Source organism: Nicotiana sylvestris, chromosome 7 (assembly GCF_000393655.2).
Source record: "Nicotiana sylvestris chromosome 7, ASM39365v2, whole genome shotgun sequence".
Taxonomy (NCBI): Eukaryota; Viridiplantae; Streptophyta; class Magnoliopsida; order Solanales; family Solanaceae; genus Nicotiana; species Nicotiana sylvestris.
This window is the reverse complement of record NC_091063.1, coordinates 47601733-47609466: the sequence shown is the minus strand read 5'-3', so window position 1 is coordinate 47609466 and position 7734 is coordinate 47601733. Positions and strand designations below refer to the sequence as shown.

The 7734-nt window shown below is 32.9% G+C and overlaps 2 protein-coding genes across 2 annotated transcripts; both read left to right on the top strand.

The window, feature by feature from the left end:
• The first annotated feature begins 1820 nt into the window (after positions 1–1820).
• Positions 1821–2753, top strand: LOC104240538 (21 kDa protein-like). The gene has a single exon (XM_009795396.2). It carries the CDS (start codon positions 1908–1910, stop codon positions 2571–2573), a length of 666 nt encoding a protein of 221 aa, XP_009793698.1. The 5' UTR covers positions 1821–1907; the 3' UTR covers positions 2574–2753.
• Positions 2754–5625: 2872 nt separating this feature from the next.
• On the top strand, positions 5626–6962 carry LOC138873086 (uncharacterized). Its single transcript, XM_070151523.1, has 5 exons — positions 5626–5955; positions 6008–6346; positions 6441–6537; positions 6752–6767; positions 6875–6962. Exons 1-5 carry the CDS (start codon positions 5626–5628, stop codon positions 6960–6962), a joined length of 870 nt encoding a protein of 289 aa, XP_070007624.1.
• Positions 6963–7734: the final 772 nt, after the last annotated feature.

Here is a 7734-nt window from a genome sequence, read left to right as displayed (position 1 = left end):
CATTACATATGTATGTTGCATGAGTATTTCTTTTCCCATCGAAATTTGCTATTCAAGGTGCATGAATATATGTGTGTAGCGCGTTTGAAATTTTATATCAAATTATATACAATTGACTGAAAAAAACAATTTACTCTCCATCTAAGTTGGTTCTGTTTCCTTTTGGATTGTATATTTCTTGCATTAAATAATATACTTTGCATGAATGACTCTTTTTCCATCGAAATTTGCTATTCAAGATGCATGTATGTATATATATTGGATGCAGTCGGAATTTTATTATTCAGTGTTTTGACTTATTATGATTTATTTAATGATTTATATCTCAACTCCAAAATAAATTCATGCAATTTGCCGTATTACTTGTTAAAATTTCCTTTAATAGCGATAAGACATTAATTTAAAAGATGCAACCTTTTTTTTAAAGAAGGAATTTAATTCTGGTTTCTAAGCAAAATAAGAGATGGATATTTGGTTCATTTTTGAATAAATCTTGTGTTATTGAGCTTGGTAAACATTTTATCTCTTATGGTACATAGATGCATGACCTTGTTATTGTTAATTAATGTCTCTCCTGAACAGAACAATATTAGTCTACCTCATAAGAGAAAATGTTCTTCAAAATTGAGTGAAACTTATCTATGAACTTGCGTCTAAGTCATAATTATATGGATAGGATTTAAGTTGGTCAATGATGAACCTTAAGGTTCATTAAAAGTAGAGGCACTACCAACTTATGGATCCTGTTTAGAAGAAAATATGACTAAAAGACATTTCTGCTCCAAAGAAAAGAGAGCTGGTGATAAGTTAGAATTTGATTATACTATCTAATGAATATAGGCAAGAGGTGGTTTTGAGTATTTTTATGACATTGATAAATGATTACTCAAAATATGAATATATATTTGATGCATCGTAAGTCTGAATGCTTTGAATAATTCAAGGATTTTCACACTTGATAAGGAGAAGCACCATGAAAATATATTAAATCACTACGATTTGATCGTAGGTAACTAGCACTTCTCTACAAAGTTCATTAGTTACTTATCAAAATAGAAGATTATATCTCAATTGTCTATACCGGATATTCCATAATATAGTGTTGCAGTAGAGAGAAGAAATATGACTCTTATGGAATATTTAGATTAATGGTGAGTTATACGATTTATTTCCTTTTTCGTTATGGATATGCCTTACAAACTGCAATTACATTCTAATTTTAGTTTTTCTAAGTCAGTATCTTGGCCTATAGAACTGTGGACTTAACTATTGAAAGGAAGTTTAAAAGCATGAAGGTCCTTAACGAAATATTGTTCGTCTTTTTTACCCTTTAAAATAAATTTACATAGGACAACATTGTAATTTATGTTATTTTCCTAATATTTAAGATTTTAAAATTTTCCTTGTTTGAAATATTTTTATAGATTCTTAATTTAAAATAACTTGAGATTTATGTTACACTAATTCTTTCCTAGTTGAAGTAGGTAACACAAGTATAATTGATAGTACTAATAATTAGAAAAATGTACACTTCTTAATGTCTATACTATATTTCTATCGAGTTTTACTTTTATTTTTGGAGTTTGTGTTGATCTCATTGTATTATTTCCATCTTCATCTCTTAGTACATGATTTGAAATATTTTATAAGCAAGATTCTATAATTGACCATATTCCACTTCAGTTCATCTCGAAAGGTTAATAATTTGTTTGAAGAAATATTAGTAACACATTTTGGATTTTACATGTTGACAAAATCCTAACAAAATTTCTCACAACCACAAGAACAGTTTGTTCGACAAGGGCATATAAGTCATTTCACAGCATGGCAAATTTGCCTACGGAAAGACTGCTTTTAAAACCACAACATAGCAAGTTTGAAGACAAAGAAAGCAAAAAAGCTAAATTATGCGAACTTCACGTTCCCTTTCCATCATCTTCTTCTTCTTTGTCGCCTTCCACCTTCACCTCCGCCTTCTCCCCGCTGTTTCCTTAGTCGCCGCTACCTCTAACACTGCCGCCACTGCTCCTTCGCCGTCACCGGCCACCAACGGCCCTACCTCCAGTAACTCAGATTTTATCCGTTCGAGTTGTCAAACTACACAATACCCTCACACATGCTATAACTCTCTCTGTAGCTACGCCAGCATTGTCCAACAGGACTCGGCTCGGTTGGCTCTTGTAGCCATCGGAGTTAGTCTAGACAACGCCAAATTTGCCGTGGCGTACCTCTCCAACCTCTCCCGTGAAGCGAACTACAGTGCCCAGCCACGAACCGGAGCTGCTCTGCACGATTGCTTCTCTGTGTTCAGAGATGCCGTGGACCAAATACGCGACTCGCTGAATCAAATGAGGACGCTCGGGGGCTCGGCCGAGTCGTTGAGGTTTCGGATGAGTAACGTTCAAACATGGATGAGCGCCGCGTTAACCAATGAAGAAACGTGTACGGACGGATTTGAGGATGTTCCTGATGGACCCTTGAAGATGGACGTCTCTGATCGTGCTGCTAAGGTGAAGGAGGTGACCAGCAACGCTTTGGCTTTGATAAATAGTTATGCTAATAAAATGTCATAGATGCTACTGAGCATTAGAAGAAGAAAAATTAGTTCAAAGCTTTTAGATTATTCTCTAGTGGTTCACAATTTGGCCTTTTTTTAATTATATTCTGTCTATTTTAATTAATTTTTTGACCTTTTTTATGATACATAATATTTGATTTTTAGATATCAATAAAGAATTAACTTTTTTTTTTCATACTTGCCCATGGAGATATTTCTAATAAATAAATTAAGATTAATATGATTAATTTTATTGTTAATTAATGGAGCGACTTTATATGGTTTCGTTTCGTTTTCTGGGCCTCCTATATCAAACAAAAGTATTTATGGTTCTAACTTTTCTTCCCCTTTTCCTTTCCCGTAGTTCTTTATAATGTCTGTTGTGGAGGTTATAATATTACGTAAACTGAAACGGGAAGAGTCCGAAATTGTGGTGTGTGTTTTTCTGGGCCTCCTATATCAAACAAAAGTATCTATGGTTCTAACTTTTCTTCCCCTTTTCCTTTTTGTTTTTTCCTTTCCCATTGTTCTTATAATGTCTGTTGCGGAGGTTACATAAATTGGCGAGATCATTCTGAGGTTTTAGGTCTAAGTCATTTTAGGAATTTTGAATGGAAAAATTTCACATGACAATAACTGGGCTCCCTATTTTTAATTTTATAGCCTATATTTCAATTTACAACCAACTAGCCCAAAAATAATAGGCTATACTCAATATTCACCTTCAACAGATTCTCGAAATTACTATTTAATTTTTAAAAAAGATTGTTCAAGTTTTTAATTTAATTTTCGAATCAGTAACTGTGACTCAAATATTAGTTCAACAAACTAAATCCAATTGGGTGGTAAAAATTAGATTTTTAACAAGCTTAAATATGTGAATTTAAATTTCGAATTTGATTTTGTGAAAAATTTGGAGTGGGTGTTATTTAGACTTGTTAGAAATAGTATAAGGATATTATATATAAAATTTGAAGTCATTTAATAGAGATTTGGACTGGTTTTGAACAAGAATTGCAACTGAAAATCGTGGAAGAAGTTCGTCTACAGACACTTGTAAAAAGGTGTATAAAAGTGTATAAGATGTGTTTATACACTCATATACACTATTATACAAGATTATACATAATTATACAAAAAACTGAATTCGTCTTCTTCCTTGCGTCTTTTCTGAAATTTAACTCAAATCTTGCTCAAATCTACTCCAAATCACTTCAAATTTAAATTTTGAACTCCTTTTGATATTTTCAATCAATTGGAACAACACCCAATCCAAACAACTAACACACTCAAAAAATCCTACTTTCGAAAGCAAAGCTTTGAATGGCCTTCAATGGTGGACTTCTACTCTTCAATGTTCTTACATTGCAACCAGGTGACACAGGGAGAGAAACAGTAATGGCGGACGGCCCCTTGAAGCATATGTAGAAGATGTGAAAAGAAGAGAGAGTGAAAGCAATGGTTGTGAGAACACATATTTAACTCCATAGCTTTTAATTTAAAAGCAATGGTTGTAAGGACAAAGATTTTGAATTTGTACTTTCAAAATATGTACAATATGAGCTAGGTCGGGTAAAACTTAAAACATGGGCCATTTTTTGTTATGGTGTGAAGTCATGTGTATTTTCTTGTAATTCTTTCATTTTGGATTTAGTAATTCATATAAGAAGTGACCTTGAGCCCGTTTGGATTGACTTATTTTAAATGCTTTTAATCCAAAGTAACTTTTAACCCATTTTATGGCGTTTGAATATAGTAAAAAAGTATTTTTAAGCTAAAATGACAAAAACAAGCCAAAAGCCAAAAGCTAGAATTCCTAACTTATGGCTTAAAAGCCACTTAAAAAAAGCTCATCCGAACGGGCTATTGTGGCACAATAAAAATTGCATGGGGCGCCCTATTTGGTCGCCCCTTTTTAACCTGTAGCCGCTTTATTTTTCTGTTTGCACTCGTACCCGTTTTTTGTTTAAAGCTTTTTAAAAAGATGATTTTGCCCTTCTTTATTAAAGGACTACTTTCTCTCCAAGTATACGCCAGTCCTCTACTGTCTCTATCTCTCTCTCCCGTTCTTCGCATTTTTTATTTGTTCTTCTCTGAAATCAAACGGTTTTCGTCATTCTTTTTTATTTTTCAACTGTTTGTTCCCCAATAATATTACGTATAACCACAGGTACATTGTATTAACTTTCTGGGTTTTATTTTAGTATTAATTTTTACGATTTAATTTTTGGTTTTTGTTTTGATGGTCATGTTAATTGAATTGTTTCCCTTTTTTTTATTTATGATAAAACAGTTTCCTAGGGTTTACTTTGATTAGTGCATTAGTTTTACTTTTACGATTGCGTTTTTAGGTTTTTTTAAACGTGTGTTTGTGTTTTTTATGAAAATTCTATAAATTCTTCGGTGATTTTTGGAGACGTCGAAATTTTTAAAATTTTTGAGAGTTAAATAGATGATATTATTAAAATGTGAAGTTTATAATACTTCAAGGATACCTTAATTTTAGGAGCTGATGTTTTGTTTTGTGTTTTGTGTTATATTTTTTATGAACTTCAGTATTATTTTGAGTTGAATTAGTGTTCCGTTTTTGTAAAAACTACAACATGTTTTTGCTGAAATTTTTGTTTTGTAACTGGTGAACTTCATCATTCTATGAGCTGAAGTTTTGTTTTGTATTTGCTGAACTTTAGCATTTAGGAGCTGAAGTTTTTGTTTTATATTTGCTGAACTTCAGTCTTCTTAGAGCTGAAGTTTTAACTGATTTTTTTGATAATATTCTGACGTTATTTTTCCTATCTTTTTTTTTGAACAAATGGCATCTACGAAATTCAAATCACCTACAAATTCTAAAGCACCTAAAGAACCTAAAGCACCTAAACAACGTAGAATATACAAAGGTCCTTCGGTCCCTATTGCTCCCCCTACCAGGGGATATATATTATGAGTTTCGAGATTGGTTTAATTGTCCTGCTTACTGGAAGGGGAACCACGATTTGAAGAGTTTAATTGCAACTTTCTTGACTCCTGCACAATAGGATAAGTTGAATAATGGTACATTTCGGTATATTATGGCTATGAAGAATTTCAAATGCAGCATGAAGTTGGTTCATTGTTTGTGTCTTTCTCGAATATTCACCAATGATCGAGACTCCATTAGTTTCAAGATTTTTGGCCATGATATATCATTCACCCTTGAAGACTTTCACATTATGTGCGGTTTGAGGATCACAACACATAATGTTGAAAAGCCAAGTAAACTAGAGAGCAAGATTCTGAAGCGCTATTTTGGGAAGTCTAAGGGTGTGACCTTAAAGGACATTCGAGATTTTATGTCCCATAATGAAATTCAAAAGGATGATGTGAATTTCAAACACGTATGTGAGAGTGATGAAGATGCTGTGAAGCTTATGAAAATTCTTGTTGTGGAGTCTATTTTGTTTGGAAAAAAAGAATGAATCAACTGTGCTGGTGGAGTATGCAGCTATTGTTGAAGATGATAAGGCTTGTGCTGATTATCCTGGGGGTAATGTGCCTTATCAGAAGCGCATTACCTCAATGAAACATGCATTGGACAACCGGGACAAATATCATTCAACTGAGTATACTGTTGGTGGATTTCCATTTCCGTTATGTGCTTGGTTCTATGATCGCTTCCCAGATATTCGGCAGAAGTATTTAAGAGAGGACGAGTACCTTGATGCCCCTCAGGTTCCCAGGATATTACGTTATGTATGTGTGGGAGAGCCTAAATATAAAGAACTTCATGAGGATTACTTCGGTAATCATGGTGTAAGTTAATGTTTTTTTTATTTTTGTAGGTGTGTTAATATATTGATGTACTAGTTTTATTTTATTTTCACAATATACTTTTTGTATTAAACAGAAATATCAGACATTTAGGGTATTGGATATAATTCTTACAGAAGAGGAGTTCAATGCCTTTAATTGGACAATTACCATGCAGCCGGATTCATTCAAAGGTACTTAATCCGGTTCCTTTAACTGGTGAATCACCACGTAGTCGAAGTCGATCAAAAGAAGCCAATCGAACTTCTGTAATTGGCGAATCACCTCGTACCCATAGTCGTTCTAACCATTCTATAACGCCGTTTGACAATGAATTAGTCAACACAATATGTTCTGTAAGTTTTGAGCTGAAGTTTTTTGTTTTTGTAAAACTACTACATATTTTAGCTGAAGTTTTTGTTCTGTTTGTGATGAACTTCAGCATTCTAGTAGCTGAAGTTATGTTCTGTATTTGCTGAACTTCAGCATTCTTTTATACTTGAAGTTTTGTTCTGTGCCTCTATACTAAAGGGTAACGATGGAGGTTAAAAGGCATATAGAAGAAGAAAGACGCATGATCGAGAAAGAAGTTGTCGAGCAGTTTCAACGGGATGAGTGATATACTATTATGGATGCGATTTTGATAAAAGTCAAGGTAAGCTAATTTATAAAGAAGTCCTTTTTTCTGCTAATGTTATTCAGATTAATCATTGTTAGTAATTTTTTTCTAGGAATATTTTGATGAAAAGTTTGAAAAGTTATTCAAGATTGTCGACAAATCAAATGGAATGGACGATGGCGATTTTGATTTGATGAAGTATCGACAATATGATAGGATGAACGACTCGTTCGAACATCTATCAGATATTAATCCTGCTCATGTTGCACCGCATAAAGTCGCAGATGAAAATGTTACACGTGAGGAAGTGACTCTTGAAGGCGATCAACGTGTTGAACAATAAGTTGAAGAGGAACATTCCAGTGTTGATAGACTGAGCAAAGATGGAAATGATGAACATTTATCAACTGAGAATTAACTTGTAAATGAAAAAAAAAAAAAAAATTTCAAGAATGTAAGTGAAAACAAAATTGAATTTTGTGAATATACATTAATTTGTATGAATTATGTGATGTCTGTCTTTTAAATTTTTGTTCTATTCGCATTAATTAGTTTTTTAGTTGCCTTGGGTTGTATCAAATACGTTTGTCTCTTTTATCATGAATTTTAAGTATATTTTTGTTGAAATTCAGCTGCTAAACTTCAACATGAAGTAAATAACTTCTGCTTTTTAGGCTGAAATTTTGGTTAAAACTCATAACAAAAGTATCGACTGTAGGACAAAAACTTCAGCTTATTTAGTGCTGAAGTTTTTACAAATGAACTAAATAAC

What these genes read in the sequence shown, in the direction of transcription:
- LOC104240538 (XM_009795396.2), top strand. Translation starts at nt 1,908, where the DNA reads ATGCGAACTTCACGTTCCCTTTCCATCATCTTCTTCTTCTTTGTCGCC.
- LOC138873086 (XM_070151523.1), top strand. Translation starts at nt 5,626, where the DNA reads ATGGCTATGAAGAATTTCAAATGCAGCATGAAGTTGGTTCATTGTTTG. An exon ending in GTGAGAGTGATGAAGATGCT is followed by an intron (nt 5,956 to 6,007) that starts GTGAAGCTTATG and finishes TTGGAAAAAAAG; the next exon opens with AATGAATCAACTGTGCTGGT. An exon ending in ATTACTTCGGTAATCATGGT is followed by an intron (nt 6,347 to 6,440) that starts GTAAGTTAATGT and finishes TGTATTAAACAG; the next exon opens with AAATATCAGACATTTAGGGT.